General features: G+C 35.3%; 3 protein-coding genes and 1 long non-coding RNA gene across 4 annotated transcripts in view; 2 read left to right on the top strand and 2 right to left on the bottom strand.

Annotated features, from left to right (window-relative positions):
* LOC107691551 (eukaryotic translation initiation factor 2 subunit 2-like) overlaps window positions 1–3322 on the bottom strand; it is a 5163-nt gene extending 1841 nt beyond the window's left edge. The window contains 6 exon segments of the mRNA XM_016490194.1: window positions 731–879; window positions 1011–1105; window positions 1271–1403; window positions 2379–2479; window positions 2680–2851; window positions 3139–3322. Coding sequence (XP_016345680.1) covers window positions 731–879; window positions 1011–1105; window positions 1271–1403; window positions 2379–2479; window positions 2680–2851; window positions 3139–3153 — 665 coding nt within the window. The 5' untranslated portion in view covers window positions 3154–3322.
* A 107-nt stretch (window positions 3323–3429) lies between these two features.
* Window positions 3430–4766, top strand: LOC107691555 (uncharacterized). Its single transcript, XR_001634550.1, has 2 exons — window positions 3430–4138; window positions 4557–4766. It is a non-coding gene; the product is annotated as an uncharacterized LOC107691555 (long non-coding RNA).
* On the bottom strand, window positions 4303–7451 carry chmp4bb (charged multivesicular body protein 4Bb). The gene is made up of 5 exons (XM_016490197.1): window positions 7126–7451; window positions 6402–6579; window positions 6186–6300; window positions 5479–5608; window positions 4303–5273 (listed from the first exon to the last, which is right to left on the bottom strand). The coding sequence occupies exons 1-5, from the start codon at window positions 7307–7309 to the stop codon at window positions 5209–5211; spliced, it is 672 nt and encodes a 223-aa protein (XP_016345683.1). The 5' UTR covers window positions 7310–7451; the 3' UTR covers window positions 4303–5208.
* Window positions 7452–9631: 2180 nt separating this feature from the next.
* Window positions 9632–17167, top strand: part of LOC107691580 (polyadenylate-binding protein 1-like) — an 18285-nt gene continuing 10749 nt past the window's right edge. Inside the window, exons 1-8 of the mRNA XM_016490247.1 lie at window positions 9632–9726; window positions 10390–10596; window positions 10809–11002; window positions 11182–11297; window positions 13898–14037; window positions 14246–14340; window positions 14409–14546; window positions 16834–16929. Coding sequence (XP_016345733.1) covers window positions 10404–10596; window positions 10809–11002; window positions 11182–11297; window positions 13898–14037; window positions 14246–14340; window positions 14409–14546; window positions 16834–16929 — 972 coding nt within the window. The 5' untranslated portion in view covers window positions 9632–9726; window positions 10390–10403. The remainder of the gene's footprint in view (window positions 9727–10389; window positions 10597–10808; window positions 11003–11181; window positions 11298–13897; window positions 14038–14245; window positions 14341–14408; window positions 14547–16833; window positions 16930–17167) is intronic.

Here is a 17167-nt window from a genome sequence, read left to right as displayed (position 1 = left end):
CACCCAATAATTAAATGTGACATTCAGTAGTTTTGTCTCATATCCATCTTTTAATAATATTTACAGATTTATTGACTCAACAGCAAACAGAGCGATTTTGTCATTACTGTCCCAATACTTATGGAGGGCACAGTATATATATATATATATATATATATATACACATACATACACAAACAAAAAACATTATTATTTTTATATGGTAATTTATGTATATTCAATATATTTTATTTTTTATATTTATTAATTTAAAAATATTCTTCAATAATAATAAATACAAATTACAATCTGTATTAACCATGTCTTGTTGTAAAAAGCTATTTTAAAATATTTCAAGAGACTTATCTATGTTACTTATCTATGCATAATGAGGGTCTTTTATTTTTATTTCGTTTTTGCATTTTATTGCACTTGATTTTGCAGACATATGTTTGTCAAATGTTAATTTTATCCTTTTAATAAGGATTTTCTTTGTGATATTAGAACAGTTGTGTCACTCTAAATTTAATTCCGTAATTAAAAAACATGCTTGCATCATCATTGTATGTATGATTTTTTAGTGCAGTTTTTTTTTAGCATTTCAATGTTTTAATGTATTTTTGAATAAACTGGTAGGACCAAAAACAAAAGCCTTGTAATTGACCCATGTATCATCTTTTGTATTATTTTATTTGAAAAAAAAAAACAAACAAAAAAAAACTGCAGACATGGACTAAATGTTTATACTCACAGTTTACAGATGTCAGTGAAGTTGACAAAAGATGTTTTCTTGGTCCCAACTCGGACCACCTGAGGTGGCTTCATCACAAACTTCCTCTTCTCCCCTGCCACCATATCAGGGTTCTTCTCCCTCATGATGTTAAACACCCGGCTCAACAACTGTAAAGATGCAGATATGGAAATAATGACACTCCAAATCAAAGGAAAACTATGCCATTAGCGTGGGGTAGAAGTATATCAGATGTGTGAGGAATAAGAAGGATTGCTCATCATATGAATAATCATCATACCTCATCGTAGGTGTAATCTCTCTCTGAACCAACCCATGCTGGGCCCGACTGTGAACTGAATGTAACGCCATCTGTGCTTTTATCATCCTCAATGACTACAGGGAAATATAGGTGAAGAATTCACACAATCTAATATTTAATCATCGCCAATAAAATCTTTTTCATATAGTATCTGGTATTACCGTAGCTCTTTCTGGAAAAAACATAAGATATAACTGAGCTGCATAATTAGACTAATTAAATGAAGCGTGTCTTCATACCATCATCCTTTTCCACAGTATCACTTTCCTCAAAAAACTCCACTTTTTTTGACTTCTTTTTTTTAGTTGGAAGCATCATATCAAATTCATCGTCCTCCATCATTTCCTGCTGGTCTCCCTCAATTTTCAGCTCCTGGTCACCAATAAAATGAAAAGAGCCAACAGCCTTTAGAAGAACTATCCAATACAAGAAAATAAGCTCAATGGACGTCACGTTAGGAATCATTATACCAGACAGCTAAAAAAATACAATACCTGAAATGTAATAGACCCACTTTATATTAGGTGTCTAACTATGCACTTATGTAAAAAAAAAGAAAAGATAATTGTCAGGTACAATGTACTTAATGTTGCATTGCAAAACACTTCTGATGTGGGAAATGAATAAAGTTAAGAGACAGGTTTGGCGGTATGGTTAGGTTTATGTGTGGGGCAACTACAGAAATCAATTACAGATATAATTACATACAGGCATTTTTTTAAATACGTATAATGTAAAAACATGTATTTACAAAGTAAGTGCAATTTATCATGATTAATTTAAGTGTTAGTACATAGTAGTTAAAGTTATTAGTAGATAAACTATATAAAGTGGGTCCAATTTCTTTAAATAATAATATTAATAATGATTAATAATGCAACACACTAAATTAAAGTTGGTATGAAACGAAAGTTGTGATCATCTTTTTTCGCTGTTGTGACGTATACAGGTGCATCTCAATAAATTAGAATGTCGTGACTTAAACTACTTCAGTCTGTGTGCATTGAATTTATTTAATACACGAGTTTCACAATTTGAGTTGAATTACTGAAATAAATGAACTTTTCCACGACATTCTAATTTATTGAGATGCACCTGTAAGTGAAACGCCTTCTTGAACAAGAAAATATGTTTTTGAAGATTCCAAGGGCACATTAATTTTTTTCAAATAATGATGTGCATTGATAAATCATTCAAATGTTAGCACAGTGGTTAAAGATGAAGTGGGCCTAATGTAATCACACAGATATGGTCACATATGCCTGGTCACAGGCATTTCCGATAAGTGGTGAAAAGCATTTCATGTGCATTGCATCATTCCCTGGCAATCTCCACATAAACAATTACCTTCATGCCCTCCTCAATGTCATTTTCAAACACCTTCTTCGGTTTCTTTTTCTTCTTTTTCTGGTTAAAGAAGTTCAGATCATCTAAATCATCCGAAGGCTCTGTGAAGATCAAACTGTGTCATAAACGGCCAAAAGTACAATCCTGAAACCGCACTATGCACAAACTCTACACGTGCAATGACATTTTCAAGTTTGCGATTTAAAAGCATTTGTTGAGAATCATTTGACTAAATCCGAGGCCCAGAGGTAAAAGAGAAGAGCAAAACACTTCACTGATGCTCATACTTGCATCTTCTCACCCTTTTTCTTGACTTCATCATCTTCAGGGTCCAGTTCTCGCTCCTCTGCTGCTTCAGGCTCAGCTTCGTTCTGTTCAGTCTGCTGAGCCTCCTCTCCATCTCCATCCTCGTCGAGCATGAAGGGCTTCTTCTTCTTCTTCTTCTTCTTTGTTGTGGTGGGGTCGAATAAAATCTGAGGACACATAACGCACCAGGTTCATTTGCTCAAACATGCCTCAATGTCCTGAAGGATACAATACGGAGCTCAACTCTTTTTACTGCTCAAGCAATGTTGAGTATGATTTACTTTAGTTTTTGTATTTTATACAATTAGAAACAATACGCAATGACATCAAAACGTGCAACCATACAGCACGACGTTAACTGCTCTCATAATCTATGCCAAAAGTCACAACATAACTGAATATTTCCACTCAGCTGTCAACAATAACAAAAGATACACATAGACCACCACAATACCTCGTCTTCTGACATGATGACTGAATCAAATATTGCTGTTTCTCGTCGTGTTAAATCTCGTAGACACGGTTGACACTACTGTTCTTATCCACTGTCTTGCATCAGCACAGGCGACTGAGGCGAGCTTAGCGCGCAAGCGTGCTTCCGACGACAAATTATTACATCGTTATGACGGCAACATTACGCGACTTTCCTTGGTACTGCTGATGATTTCAATCGATTACAAGATTTATGTTCAGTTTTACATGTATAGTAATAATTATGATTGTTGTTGTTTGTTTTGTAGCTTCTTCCAGACATATATGTAGAACACCACGAATCGAAGCGAATTGTTAATCAAATAAGCAAGATTTTTTTCAGAAGCAAACAGCCATGTGCTTTATTGAAATTCATGAATCCACCCAAACCCCTTACCAACATGAATGTAAAATAAAGAACATCAAAAGGAACTTGGCAACGAATACAGGGGCAAGAACAAAAGAGTGAAATGAGCAACTAGATGCAGTAACAAACACCATGCCCCACTCTTCTTATGATTTTCATCAGTCAGCCAAGAGGCATTTCACAGTCATTTAAAAGACATGCCACTCAAGTTGCATCAGCATGCCATTCATTAAGGCACATAACACAGCAGACACGTCTTTATATGCTTTTGAGTGCAAGAGCAGGACAGAAGTTATTGTTTTATATATAATTTCAACAAGAACTAAGGTGTATACTACAGAAAGACTAACAACACCAGAGAAAAGGAATCCAGGTTTAATGATCTCTCAAATAAAAGCCATCTGAATTTTTTGAAACATACAAATGTACACATATGCCTCAACCTGAATAGATACAGCATTTTTGCATCTCAAAAAAGTATATGCTTCCATACGAGGAAAAAAAAATGTGGTATAGTTTTTGTATAATTACAACCGTCTACTATCAGATAAACCCTCAGCACATCAATAAATCAGGCCTGAAAAGAGCACAATAGGAAAGATCTGTTATTAAATAGGTCATTTTCTGCAACTCATCAGCATGCCATTCATTAAGGCACATAACACAGCAGACACGTCTTTATATGCTTTTGAGTGCAAGAGCAGGACAGAAGTTATTGTTTTATATATAATTTCAACAAGAACTAAGGTGTATACTACAGAAAGACTAACAACACCAGAGAAAAGGAATCCAGGTTTAATGATCTCTCAAATAAAAGCCATCTGAATTTTTTGAAACATACAAATGTACACATATGCCTCAACCTGAATAGATACAGCATTTTTGCATCTCAAAAAAGTAGATGCTTCCATACGAGGAAAAAAAAAAGTGGTATAGTTTTTGTATAATTACAACCATCTACTGTCAGATAAACCCTCAGCACATCAATAAATCAGGCCTGAAAAGAGCACAATAGGAAAGATGTTATTAAATAGGTCATTTTCTGCAACTATTTGGATGCAGCACCAAACAAAATATGATGGGCAGTCAGATTTATATATATATATATATATATATATAATGGAGCTAATGTTAGTCATTTCAATTTGTTATTTGTCACCAAACCATATGTCAATGTCAACAAACTGTAAAAAAGCTTATGCTGTTGGAAGTGCTTGAATAAGATTAATTTAACAGAACACATTGAGATCAAAGATCGAAGCAAACAACAATATCAAATATATTTAATATATCAGATGAGATGAGAGCGTATTGACCATGTATATGAAAATTGTGTATTGGCAAATCTCCATGACAAAAAAAAACAACCAGTTTCTGAATAGTAGAGAGGTCAAAAAACACTTCTATCAAAAGAGGGAAAATTAGAAACACCAATGCATTACCTAAATAACCATGGCCAAACATTTAAGGGTCACTTCATATATTATGTCATCAGATTTTATTGTCAGATTAACTTGCTTCATATCCATTTTCGTTGTAACTCTTGTTTTTTTCTGGGCTTGTTTTATCCACTCTGCAAGAGCTATGGTAAAATGTGTTTTGTAGTGTTAACCCTCTGAAGGTTCTCAGGTTTGCCTGCCCAGGCCAACCACGACGAGCAACGAGAGTCTGTCAGATTGGGTAAATTTACATGGCCCATGCTTTGAGTTCTTCCATGTCATCCTCATCCTCCTCTTCTCTCTTTCTTTGGGCTGGGGAAACACAAAGGCAAATAGTTATAAGGGTTTCCACAGGGGAAACTCTCAAGACGTCTTTCTACTTGTGTAATCCACTTTTCAAGTCCAATTTCACATGTATTGTCTCATATGTAAAATTTTGAAAGTAGTTTGTGAGATATAAAAAAAAAAATTCTATGTTAGTATTATGTTGATATGTACTGAACAGCATGAAACGAACCAACAGGTTTCTTGGGTAATGGGTTTGAAGGCACATTGGGCAGAGGGACATCCTCTGTGCCACCAATTTCCAGCAGGTTCTTGTCCAGCTCCTCCTGTTCCAACTCCTCCAATTCAGCCAAAAGCTCATCCTAGAAAGGGAAAGAATCGCATTGTTCGGTCAACATATGTAAAAACTGCATTTGAAGAGATACGTCTATGTAAATTGTATTATCAAGCATTTCACCTTAATCAGAGAGTTAGATAGTACCTCTCTAAAAAATATAAGTCCAGTCAGGTAAATATTTCTATTTTGCTGTTGTTGTTGTTTTTTTTAAGTTGAAATGAAAAATTTACAATAATGTCTGATTTCCTAATAATTTGGTTCATCTTCATTTTGCTTTAACATTAGCAACACTTGAGCTACATGTTTTCGCTTAAACCTGATGATGTTCTTAACTTAACAAGATGATCCAAAGAGCAAAAACATCTGAGAGTCACAGGATCAGTATGACAAGTTTTCTTAAAATAATGCAGAATCTTAAATCATTTTTATTTAAGTCATAATGCTTCTTTGTTTGATATTTTTAAATCCTAACAAGTTCTGTTGAGGAACTTTGAATACCATACAGAAAATATGGGATTTTTTTTAAAGGGGATTCAAATTCTTGAAAGCTCCTCAGTGTGTATCAAACATCACACAATTTCGCTCCCTTTGTCTCAACTCACCTCATCATAGTCTTCTCCAAAACCTACAGGCCTTGAAATGGCATCAGAAATCTCCTGTGCCAACTCCTGCTGCTCTGTGATGTCCTGCATGAGGTCGTCCACTTTGTCTATATCCCTGACAACAATCAATAATATTAAATCAATATATATTTTTGCACATCACTAACTGCATTCTGTGATACAGATTCAATAGGAAATTTGACTCGGGCATCTTACATGTTTTCATGCGCTGTCTTCATGGCCTTGGCTGCAAAGCCCATGTTTTTAAGCACTTCTGTGTTTGTATTAGCATTCTCTAATGCTTCTCGCTGGAACTCAATAGTGGAGAGAGTGCCATCTATCTGAGCCAGCTGCTTCTCATATCGCTTCTTTCTTTTCAGGGCCTGTAAAGCAGCTAAAAAAAAGGGATAACAAACATGCACAAAATCAGTTTCATATATATATATATATATATATATATATATATATATATTATACACACACTATAACTTAACTTTTTTTTTAAGTTAATCAACAAAGTTAACATTCAAGATTAAGACTGAACCATACACAAACAAGAGATTCCCAGCATGTGGGATGTTTCGTTATGGTAAACAATGCACTCGATTAAGTCAATGGCTGTTATTTCACAACACAACACATGACACTAATCAGACGTAACTAAGTGATATGAAACGCAATCCTTTATTTAGCCCAACTCTTGGATTTAGTTCCTTGACAGCAAGGATTTTAATTTTCGTATCCTACCTGGCATGGGTGTTATATTAATAAACTGACTTCATAGTTTCGATTATCAGTGAGTTTAAGGCAAGTGTCGCATGGGTGTAGCTCCCTAACTAACATCACTGAAATCGGCGAGAGAAGAGAGAAGCTTTCTTTTAAAAGTTATTTAAGACACCTATGGTCCTTATCACATGAAGGCTCGGTTTTAAATACATACCTCGTTTGTTTTTCGTGCCGTTTTTCTTTGCTGTTATTAGTTCCGCATCAATCTTTTGCTCCAAGTACTCTTGTTTCTTGGTTAACATCTCTTCTGTCTCGCGGAGTTTCTGGATCGCTTCTTGTGGGCTTGGGCCTTTGCCTCCTTTCCCCCCACCGCCAAACAATTTGCCGAATACAGACATATTGTTTTGTATTTTGCGAAACTAATAAATCCCTCCGAGTCGGTTTGTCTCTAGACACTACTGATATAAGCTCAGTCGCTGTTCCGCGTTCAGCTGTTGATCGTCTTACTTCCGCCTTCAGGCCCGCTGACGTCATGGACCGCGTCACGGGCATGCCACCTATCAACGCGCGGCTGCTGAGCAGCAAAACTACAACTCGTGACCAAACTAACGATTTAACACTTTTGTTTGATTATTTAGGCCACCCTTTTTAAACTCCAGATCTAGTTCGCGTTTTCTTTAGTGCCATAGAAAATGATTTAAGGAAACATTTGGGTTCACAAGAAAGAGGCCTTGGCCAAATTTAGGTCATGATCTAGTTAATGAAGAATGAAGATGTTCATGTTTAAGTGCAACTATTTAATAGAAAGCATATTTAAATATTGAAATCAATCAATCAATCAATCAAAATACAGCAAACAAGAATATTCAGCTAACTGCAGTTCCGCAGTTCATTTCTATGATTTATGGCATTAGCTTATCATAATCATTCATTGATGTGTATGAATTTGTTATACTGAAATTATCTATAGACATCTTTTTAATAAATGTCATGTTGTAATGTTTGCCAGAGAGTATCATGGACCTTTGTAAGATTGTTGTGTGCCACTGTGTCTGAGTGAATATGCAGGAGGTATGATGAGGTATGGGGGGGCTTTGTTCCAGATCAGTATTACAAGAGTGCCACACTTTCAAAGTGTGTGCGAGACCTCTTTCATTTTCAGTAACCTACATATTCTGCTGGTAAAAGTTGTACAGGCCATTATTTCATGTTTTTTTTTTCTTTTACTTTTAGTATCATTTTTGTATTTCAATAAATAAATAAATAAGATGAAAGATTAATTGGTCTTTTTCTTGACTTTTTGGGAAAAAAGAAGCGAGAAATACTGAAATTTTACAGTTTGTTACTCTGTGTTGCATACACACATTTCATCACAGTACACTGTTCACTGACACTCCATTTGCACTTCCTGTGTTTCTCACCCTGCATGTTGTTTATATCGTGTGTATATTATGTGTTTTGTGTTTAATATGTTTACATTTATTATTATTTATTTTGTTACCTACACTTGTTTATATGATGTGTGTGGAATACTGTCAATATGATGCTACTGCTGCATGATGCCTGCATTTTCACCCAGCATTACACTAAATTTTTCAAATTTAGAAGACCACCAATAGTTTGCATAGGATTTATGAAATGCATATATCACTCACAATAACAAGTCATTGTATATGGAGAATTGGGTTCGGCATAACATATTAATTGTAAACCAGCTTATTGACAAGAATGGGCAATTATACACTTACCCTAATTTTATTACAAAATATGGCTTTTTTGTAAACGAAAAAGAATTTAACAAAGTAATCAAGGCTATTCCTAGTGGCATAATAATTTTAACCAAATTCTCTGATGTGAATATTAATAATACAAGCCTACAAAATGACCAACTTTTTGTAAATGGTCTCTCCTTTTTTGACAAGCGCTTTAATAACAGTTTTATAAGAAACTCCCTTAATGTCGGATCCAATCCTCCATGTAAATCAAAATGGCTTAAACCTCATTGTATATCTTGGCGCAGCATTTGGATGTTACCATATAAATATGTAATTTCTAATAAAGTAAAAGAAGTACTTTACAAAATTATTCACAGATATTATCCTGTAAATGCAGTTGTTAGCAGATATATTCATAGTGTTTGTGATAAATGTACCTTTTGTAATGTATCTGTTGAAGATATTGAACATTTATTTTTCTATTGCCCTTTTTCTATTTCATTTTGGGTTGACTTTAAAATAGACATAACAAAAAAATTAAACAAAGCCCTTAATTTAGAACCTCATGATATTTTACTTTGTTATCATAACCCATCGTTCTCTGATAAACATAATTATATTATTAATCTGTTACTTATCTTAGCAGAGTTTTATATTCATAAGTCAATTGAAGTGGATCAAAAAAGTTAATCAAAGTTGTCCTAAGGCAAGAAGAGGTTTTAGGACACCTTTGATGAAAGGTTTTGATCCACTTTAAATGTTGACTACTGTATATCGATATTGCGATATTGAACGTAGGCTACTACAGCACAATAACAACATCCTTGTTCGCCGTATTTGAATTTTTATCGTACATAGCTAGTAATTTAAATAATCTATGGACAGTGGGAGTTCACATGTAGGAACTATTTTCTTTCGCGGAACAACACGGAAAGGCAATTCTTCTCACAGATTGATTTTAATTGATACACAATGGAGCGCGCTACAAATGACAGGTGTTCCTCGGTAATAATTAAAGTCACACAAAAACAGCCCCAACGGGACGGAGCCCGCTTGCAGCTACACTGAAGGATATGCTTCTGTGCTCCACATTACACCAGGTAACTGTAACTAACATTGTTTCCTCAGAGGGGTTCTTGTTTTAATAATGAACTTTTAAGTTAGCTATTTTTACTTTTTGCCCATCAGCCACAGTTGCTGGCGAAGGATTCGCAGATATGGTCTTTTCATATAGGCCTCTATAAATAACCCAAGTGAAACTGAACACGGAGCATCAAATCACGTTTTGTTCTTTTTCGCGTTTTAATAATTAAGTTAATTGAACTGAAAAGTAATCCTAGTGAGGGCGAGGGCATTCCTGTAGCCTTTAATCGGCTAAAAGTTACAGGAATCCGTGTACTTGTGCTCCTCCTACCAGTCTTACAATTGTTTCCTAACATTTCACAGTAAGATTCCACTTGCTAACATAGTGAACTACATTAGTTAACAAGCAACAACAATGAAAAATACTTCCAAAGTGTTTAGTTATCATAGTTAATATTAATTTCAACGTTTACTAATACATTATTAAAATCGAAGGTTGTATCTGTTAATTTTATTTAATGGACGTGAACTAACAATTAACAGTTGTACTTTTATCAATTAGAAAAAATGTAACCAGTGATTTCCTCATTGTTCAAGTGTTACCAAATTTGTTAATTAAAAGCCTTGATAGTGGGGACAAAAGAATAACGTTTTTCTGATCATAAGGTGCTGTTTTGCAGAGTGCGTCTGAAGGATGAATAGCAGTGGACCAGCATACCCGTTAGCCTCTCTCTATGTCGGTGACCTTCATCCTGATGTCACTGAGGCCATGCTGTACCAGAAGTTTTCTCCTGCTGGTCAGATCATGTCCATCCGTGTGTGCCGTGATGTCATTACACGGAGATCCCTCGGATATGCTTACATCAACTTCCAGCAGCCTGCTGATGGTGAGCACACTCTTACTAGGGTGTTGTGAATTGAAACGAGAATGCTCTTTAATTGCAGCTCGGTTCTGGAATTTAGGAAACAAGAACTGTGATTTGAGTTTAGTGTATTTCAGATGAAATGCATTAATAATAATGAATTACCCAAACTAATCACCACTTTGTGATTCAAGCACTTCTCTAAATAGTAAATCTCACTTTTCTCCACATTAAAGCGGAATGTGCCCTTGACACCATGAACTATGAAGTCATCAAGGGTCGTCCAATCAGGATCATGTGGTCACAGCGAGATCCAGGTCTGAGAAAGTCTGGTGTGGGAAACATCTTCATCAAGAACATGGATGAGTCTATTGACAACAAGGCTCTCTATGACACCTTTTCTGCCTTTGGTAACATCTTGTCATGTAAGGTACATCCTTTTTCATTACTGTGTTTTTTAAATGATTAGTAAAGGCAGCTTTATCTGCAAGTTGACTGAAATAATTTACAAACAATGTAGTCTCGCGTTGCCAGACCTTCAGACTGATGGTGGTGTGACGTCTGATGCTGAGACTACAAACAATGTAACTAATGTGTTTTTCATCCTAGGTGGTTTGTGATGAGAATGGCTCAAAAGGTTATGGGTTTGTGCACTTTGAGACTCAAGAAGCAGCCAACAGAGCCATTGAGACCATGAACGGCATGCTTCTGAATGATCGGAAAGTGTAAGTATTGACACCAGTGGTTCTCAAGCAGGGAGCTAGGGAAAAACTAGGGGTCTCGGCAAACACACAAAATCAAGATCTTTTTATTTTCCCTCAGTAACTATTGTTTTTATTAAAGAACATACCGTTCAGTCAGGACCACTCTGGCAGTAAAACATAGTTTGGTTACACACAATATTTGGTTTGGCGGTATGGTTCCGTATGGGGGTTCAGCAAAAACAATATAAACCTATTAGCTGCCTGTAATGACCCCCCGGAACCATCAGCATGACATAAATATAATGAAAGTAGGACTGCTTGGGAAGCTTGTCTTGTTGTGGCGATCTGAAACGGAAGAAAAGAAAAACTACTAACAGCCAAGGTGCAGGACATAATATATGGAAAAGTGTACTGATTAGGAGGGTGGGAGGGAGGGTTGAATGTGAGCTTGACCTAGCTGGAGGTGAGTGATAGTGCCACGTGTGTATACATACACACGTACCTGAGATAGGAGAGTCGCTGGGATTGGAGAGATCTGAACAGCTGATAGTCACCTGTTGCGGAGCTCTACCTACGTGGCCTGCCTGAACTAACGCTTGCGCTAGATTTCTGTAATATAGAACATAACTTCTGGAATTATGAAATTAATCATTAATTATATAAAATTACTTGACTGTTATTTAATAAAGGCCTAGCAACAAAAAGTAACAAGCTGCTTTGCCCTCATTAAAACAGGAGTGCCACAATTATCTTAGTGTATGTGGGATATATCAAACATTTTGTTGGGTAACAATGGGCCTTTGAGTAGAGCTGGGCGCTATACTGGTATGAAAGTGACTACCGGTATTATGTTGTTTTATGATATGGATTTTGCTATACCGTGGATACAGTTATATATTCATGAATTCAAATTTTGCATTTATATTGTTTTGTTCAATTTGGTATGCTTTGCAAATTAACACAAATGACGATAAAGAGTCGAGGCTGAATGTTTTTGTCCTCTGTGTGCAACGCTGTACTACACAGGCATTAGTAATCAAACACAGAGCATCATAACAGACCAAATTAACAGAGCACAAATCGCCTACTCCAGTGGTTCCCAAACTGAGGGATAGGGTACCTTGTCTTTCATAAAGGCCGAGGTCAGGGATCTTGGGCCTAAAAAGGTTGGTGACCACTGACACAGAGCATCGTAACAGACCAAATTAATAGAGCACAAATCGCCTACTCCAGTGGTTCCCAAACTGGGGATAGTGTACAGTCAGCAGATTATTTTGCAAAAGAAACCTCTGCAGGGTGATAAAGACTACACGGAGTAATTTTCCAGCTTATGCGGCCGCTTGCCTGATAAGTAAATAATTGAACGCAAAATATTAATTTGACATTTTAATTACCTCAATATGACTCGAAGTACCAGCTTGAGCGCTCCATTATCAGTTGTAGCAGTTGTGGTTGACGTGTCTACACCAGACGTGAGCGGCGCGATGTGACAAAAGCAAATAGAACCCAGTGATGTTCTCTGCTGTGGATGCGGCGCGACGCGACAAATCCGTGAGTAAACTGATGCTGCAACTCCAGCGCTCTGACACAAAGAACAATTTCAAATATTCGTGAGATTCGTGAAAAATTTGTTTCCTCATAAATATTAAGCAGCACAAATGTTTACAACATTGATAATAATTTAGAAATGTTTCTTGAGCAGCAAATCAGCATAGAATCATTTCTGAATGATCATGTGAAATTGAATTACTGAAATAATGAAACGGCAGCTTTGCATCACAGAAATAAATAACATTTAAAAACATTTCTGAAAATTCAGCTTTGATCACAGGAATACAGTAGCCTATATGTTAAAACATTCAAATAGATAATTTAAATTGACAATTTTACAATATTACAGCGTTTACTGTATTTTTAATAAATAAATAGCCTTGGTGAGCATAAGAGACTTTCCAAAAAAAAAAGGGGGTGAGGGGGCCTTGAAAATATTTTTATTCATATTGCAATATAATATCGATATCACCTGGACAGTGTAAAATATCGTGATATGAATTTTAGCTCATATCGCCCACCCCTACCTTTGAGTAAAAAAAACGTCGAAAACTGCTTTTATACGTATTTAGTTTATTTGTGCTTTGTGTTTTGTCCTTGTCAGCAATCCATGTTTTCTATATTAAAAAAATAAATAAATAAAAGAATGAATACACCTTTATTTCTATTATAGAATTGACATTCATAGTGTTTTCTAATTTGTCTTACTACTACTTCCTCATCCTCTCCATGATCTTTTTCCACCAACCAGGGGTGAAAAAACTTGGTCCACTTAGGAAGCAAAGTAATTTGGCATTATTCAAAGTAAGGACAAAACGTTATGCTAGTTCTACCATTCCTATTTGTATATTTATGGACCGATGTATATGTATTTGTGCGTGTGTGTGTATATGTTTTTTATTATTATTTGGTATAGTATTGAATACGTTTTGAATATGTTTTTATATTTCTTGAGTATTTTGTATTTGCTTTTTCTTGCAAGTTTCTTTTGATGTACTTTTCTGCAATAATTCAATCTCAGTCCAATTGTCTATGCACAAAAGTAAATAAACTTTAATCAGCATTTGCAGTTTTGTAGGGCATTTTAAGTCTCGTAAGGAGCGTGAGGCAGCATTGGGAGCTAAAGCCATGGAGTTCACCAATGTGTATATTAAGAACTTCGGTGAAGATATTGACAGTGAGAAACTGAAGGGCATCTTCTCTGAATTTGGTAAGCAGGTTCATATAGGAATATTTTTTTCTTTTCTTTTTTTTCCCCTCTAGAGACATTCATTGGAAATATAGTGTTAAATATGCAAATGCACTAAAAGTATCAGCAGGGGGTTTTAAACTTTGATTTAAGATCTATAATTAATCAGCAAGCACTTTTCATTAGGAGTATTGGTTTTGCTTCTTTTAAAGCTGCCTCTGGTTCACAGGTAAGACCCTTAGCGTGTGTGTGATGACGGATGAAAGGGGATGCTCTCGTGGCTTTGGATTTGTCAACTTTGAAAACCACGGAGATGCCAGGAGGGTAAGAAAACAAATTGTGCAGTATGTGTGAGTAGATATGGAGACTGAAGTCTTTTCTCTCTGTGGTAGGCAGTAACTGAAATGAACGGAGAAGAGCTGAATGGCAGAGTCCTTTATGTGGGCAGAGCTCAGAAAAGACTGGAGAGGCAGGGAGAACTCAAGCGCAAGTTTGAGCAAATAAAGCAGGAGCGCATACAACGCTACCAGGTACATGCACATATGCTAACCTGCAGTGTTGGGTAAGTTACTCAAAAAAAGTAATCCACTATAAATTACTAATTACTACTTTAAAATTGTAATTTGATTACATTACTGATTCCTGCATTTAAAAAGTAGGCTAATCAGATTACTAATTACATTCAAGTTTACTTTACTTTTCAAGTTATCAAACCTAAAAAATACACTACAAAGTGAAACTCAGTTCTTTCATTAATTTAATTTAATATGGACTGAAAAGTTACAAATATTATTAGTATACCCTCGCAATAACTTTTTTTTTTTTTTTTTGCTTTTGTAAAATAAAGAAAACCGATGGGGTGTGCTTTCTGCATTCTCAGTCTCCGCAAACATCTTCCTTAAGTCACTAAAATGAATGAAAATGACATGAGATATATCTAAAGAAAGCTTGAAGTGTCTATTTTTTTTAAATTAAGTCATGTCGAAAACAAATATTCTCTGATAAAATAATCCGTGTGAAACCCAACGCGAGGTACAGGCCATGTCCACACGTACACGGGTATTTTTATAAACTGAGTTTTTCCTTCCGTTTTAAAAAAAATCTCCGTCCACTTGAAAACGTAAACGCATGCTATGAAGCACTGTCAAGAGCATGCCAAACCAGGCTTGAGACGCGCATACATGTAAATGTCCACTTCACCTCCGTAAAGCAAGATTCAAGTTCATCTCTGCTACTTTTCGTTTTTGGAAGAAGATGCGCTGTGAGGAATAAGCCTTGAATTTACCTCAGAAGAAGAATACGATGCAATGCTGCTTAATCCAGCAGAGGATCTCATTCTGATGAGTCATTAATTTTTACTAATATTAGTGTTACTGTGACAAACTTGTACACAGTCACTTGTTGAACTTTTCCCAAACTATAATGCCAGACTAAAATATGTGAAATTGAATGCAACATTTTGAAATATGATAGGCAACCTTTCATTGCATCTAAATGTTGTTGGACTCGTCTGCATTTTAGCTCGCAATCTCCGGTGTTCTATTAAAGGGCATGCTGACGCGCAAAACATGATTTTTACTTCATATTTTTAACACTGCATTTGTAACTTAAGTAACGTAATTTTATTGACATTAGTAACTAATCAAATTACATAAATTTAAAATGTAACGAATATAAATTCATTTGGGTCACATTTTTATGTTGGAAAATCTGAAATTTTATATTAATTTGGAAAAACTACATTTTCAAATAGCTATGTAGCCATTATTTTAGCAAACCTTTAGCCATTATTTTAGCTACATTGTAACACACTTTTCACCATCCAACCCATTCATATTGAATAAATTCTCACCTTTTTTTCCCCCCTCTCAGAGAACCTGTTTCACCCATGAATCATGTATCATTACCTTTACTAAACTTTAGTTACTTGAAATAAAATTTAACTTAAAATGTATGTAATCAAACTTAAACTGAAAATAAAGTGAATAAAAACTACACTTTAAATATTTTTATTTTTTTTACTAAAATGAAAATCTGAAAATAAATACAAATTAAAAATATATTACATGAAAATGGTAGTTCTTATTGACAAAAATGGAAATTCTCACATTTGTTTGTGCAGTCTTATGGTGAGATAAATTGAATAGTCTTGCTTCTTATTTTCTTGTATTTTGGGATAGGTGATGACAGAGGGAGGCCACAGTAGAGGCTTTGGCTTTGTGTGTTTTTCCTCTCCTGAAGAGGCCACTAAGGCAGTGACTGAGATGAATGGCCGTATTGTTAGCACTAAACCACTATACGTGGCTCTTGCCCAGAGAACTTGTACACAGTCACTTGTTGAACTTTTCCCAAACTATAATGCCAGACTAAAATATGTGAAATTGAATGCAACATTTTGAAATATGATAGGCAACCTTTCATTGCATCTAAATGTTGTTGGACTCGTCTGCATTTTAGCTCGCAATCTCCGGTGTTCTATTAAAGGGCATGCTGACGCGCAAAACATGATTTTTACTTCATATTTTTAACACTGCATTTGTAACTTAAGTAACGTAATTTTATTGACATTAGTAACTAATCAAATTACATAAATTTAAAATGTAACGCATTACTGCGTTACCAGGAAAAGTAATTAGAATACATACTGTGTAACGCATTATACCTAACTCTGTATGGCAACTTGTATAAATCTGCAAGCACGGCCAAAATTCAGTATCATCCTAATCATTTGAGAAGGATTTGCATATGCTCAAGCTCAACTGTATGTTGATTTTTCAGGAATATGTTTTAATGCATGCATTGTTTCTTTGATTTTAGGGAGTAAATCTCTATGTAAAAAATCTAGATGACAGCATTGATGATGAGAAGCTGAGGAAAGAGTTTGCTCCTTATGGAACCATCACCAGTGCAAAGGTAATGTAAAGTGCAACAGAATACACAACTTGATAAATAACGTCAATGCTAACAGGACAACAAACTACAAAATATAATAAAAAATGATTCACAAGTTTGATAGGAGTATAATATAAAATTCTTAAAATCAGGAATTAGTTGCGATAGTAAGACATTATAAACATTAGTTATGAGTGTGTGATGTCAGTTGTATAGTCACAATTCTCTTTCCTGCTTTAGGGTCATCATTATATATATA

Source organism: Sinocyclocheilus anshuiensis, unplaced genomic scaffold (assembly GCF_001515605.1).
Source record: "Sinocyclocheilus anshuiensis isolate Anshui unplaced genomic scaffold, SAMN03320099.WGS_v1.1 scaffold630, whole genome shotgun sequence".
NCBI lineage: Eukaryota > Metazoa > Chordata > Actinopteri > Cypriniformes > Cyprinidae > Sinocyclocheilus > Sinocyclocheilus anshuiensis.
Note: the sequence above shows the minus strand (reverse complement) of the source record. Positions and strands in the feature narration are given on the sequence as shown.